This window comes from Phoenix dactylifera, chromosome 4 (genome assembly GCF_051530095.1).
Source record: "Phoenix dactylifera cultivar Ajwa chromosome 4, Ajwa_hap1_PhDact_Kaust_v1.1, whole genome shotgun sequence".
In the NCBI taxonomy this organism is placed as follows: Eukaryota; Viridiplantae; Streptophyta; class Magnoliopsida; order Arecales; family Arecaceae; genus Phoenix; species Phoenix dactylifera.
The window spans coordinates 41,618,113-41,620,587 of record NC_143193.1 but is presented as its reverse complement, the minus strand read 5'-3'; the positions used below and the strand labels follow the sequence as shown (position 1 = coordinate 41,620,587).

At 40.4% G+C, this 2,475-nt stretch overlaps 1 protein-coding gene across 1 annotated transcript; it reads right to left on the bottom strand.

Moving 5' to 3' along the window:
- Positions 1-287: 287 nt before the first annotated feature.
- LOC103717572 (putative F-box/FBD/LRR-repeat protein At5g44950) lies at positions 288-2,053 on the bottom strand. The gene is made up of 2 exons (XM_008806012.5): positions 1,223-2,053; positions 288-440 (listed from the first exon to the last, which is right to left on the bottom strand). Exons 1-2 carry the CDS (start codon positions 2,051-2,053, stop codon positions 288-290), a joined length of 984 nt encoding a protein of 327 aa, XP_008804234.1.
- Positions 2,054-2,475: the final 422 nt, after the last annotated feature.

The window sequence follows — 2,475 nt, the reverse complement described above, 5'->3', positions numbered from 1 at the left end:
ACTTGCCATGACTGGTAATTGGTTAAAAGTGCAAAAAGTTTCGTGGAATTTTTATTAAATACTAACAATTCTTCTCCATACAACTCTATGCTACTATCAAAAAAAAAAAAAAAATTGCAGCCGGGGAAATTGGTGCTCATGCTTGCTTTAAAGCTGTAAATTCATCTTCTTGAGACGATCCGAAGCACTCCTGAGATAGGCCCATTGAGAGAAATTCAAATCTGGAATGAAACAAATAGAGTACTATAACTGATTAGTTTCAGAAAATGTAATAGTTCATTACCTTCTCATCTTATTGTCAGAGTCTCTACATTGGGCCACTTCTGCATCAGATCTTTTGTCAACATTATATTCCTCTGGCCATTATTTACCAATGTCACATGCTTTGCATTATGGAATGTTGGTAGACAACTAAATGAACGTTGCTGTTTGTAGTAAGCCTGTCATGGTAAGCAAGATACAGAATTAAGGTACTGAAATGCAAGCTCATAAATAATCAATTCAGAAGAATAAGAGGAAAAACAACTATGGATTGTTTGATAAATTATTGAACTATGTTATTATATTCAAGGGACCATGTCAGAGAAGAAAATTGCAAGAAAATATCGAGAGCCAAAATTCTCCGAAGTATCTTTTTGTTTTTCCCCACTCTGAAATTAATAATTGTGGGAAGCCCCACTCTGCTTCATTTCAATGAGGGAAGAATGTATTTGTTCAACACTAGGTAAAAAGTTAAGGAAACTATGAATTAAGAAGTGAATATGGTGAACTGGCTTTTTTGCTATCTCAATATGCTGGTATTTCAAGTTTGGTACTGAATATAACAACAGTAAGGTTGGATTGTAGTGCAAGCTTGTCTTCCAAACATTGGAGTTTTGATGATATAAATTAGGGCCCTAAGAAGGTTTCCATTGCTATATACAGTTTTATAATATAAGAAAAAAAATGTACTTGAATCAGATGTCTTTATTTTTGGGCAATGAGATGCTTCTTTCATCGAGATATTATTGTCTTTCTGTACTGGTTGAAGGCCAGGGCCTCCATGAATGTTTGTCCAATGCTATTTCAGCAGGCCTGATTGTTTAGCAGGTGCAATGACCACAAGTTGCTTAAAAAAGCATCAACATTAACAGTTTTGTCATTTTTAATGCGAAGAAGATCATTGTACAGGTTGTTGCTTTCCCCTGTATTGGTGGTAGAAGTAAAATTGAAAGAAGCATACCTCGAGAGAACTCCAAGACAGATTTACTGAAGTAGCATTTTGAATCGCTCGAAAGACTTGAAGCAAAGCATCCCCACTCTGGTTACAAAGGCTGATATCAATCGACGCGTCTACGAGAGAAGGCTGGTTCTCCAATTCGCAAACAGGAAAAAAACTCTCACGGTAGTCAAACGTTTCTAGATTTGGAGTGGCAACACGAAAATTGCCTCCTAGTGCATAACAATAGTGTAATGTCAACACCTTCAGTCTGCTAAAGGAAATATTGATTGCTTCAAAACTACAGTGGCTCATCGAAAGCTTTTCAAGCAATGGCAAAGCATCAGAAGGTGGTTCGAATGCATTAACAGAATCGCGTATGCCCCGAATAGTCAGGCTCCTCAGCTTGCCAAAATTGACAATGCCAGTGTATTCATCAGCGAACAATATTCTTCTCCGAGATATAGGTGATGAGGACGGGTATGGAAGAGAGGAGAGAGTGAGTTCATCAGCATGGCACCATTGTGCGTAGTTGAACCACCGCAATGGAGATATCTGAATCGATTGATATCTGTTCATGAAGATCACGATGCGAAGCTTCCGTACTGTCTCAGTTCGGAGCCTCAAGACCTTGCGCGCAAGACTGAAGAGGCGCCAGTTTTGGTCGCCGGTGGGAGGGAGGTCTCTTGCATCCAAATACAAATCAGGCATGGACTTCCACAGATTCTTCCATGTTGAGGAGAGGACGCTCAGCTGCACAGCTTGCCTCACCCCGGTGAAGAAAAGTATGTGCTCAAGGATCTCCGATGGCAGACTGCTGAATCTATCGACACCACCAGCCTTGCGGATGTCCATGACTTGTCGCGCCCCTCTCGATCTCTCGATCTCTCGATCTCTCTCTGTGAGCAATACCTGGGTCTTTTCTTTCTTTTATAGTTCGGAGTTGGAGAGGAAGAGGAATCCGGGAAAAACTAGGAAAGTGTCGCAGAGATTCCAAAGCCCGGAGTGAATCGGTGAATCTGGTTTGCTTCAGGAAATATCTATCAAATTCGGATTCTAACTGTGATGGCAATGGGTGGCCGTTCGTTTCCTACAAAATAAAATCGTAATATCTTGGACTACTAATTTTCCACGCGTCTGTATTGGTTTAGTTAGATTTGCACCAAATCTGAAACCTACTTTAATTCCAACTGGTTCTCTAACTTCTAACACCGCGTATCCTGAACTGAAGGCCATGACACGTGGAGCTGGGTTGGGGTTCTAAAATTAGTTCCATT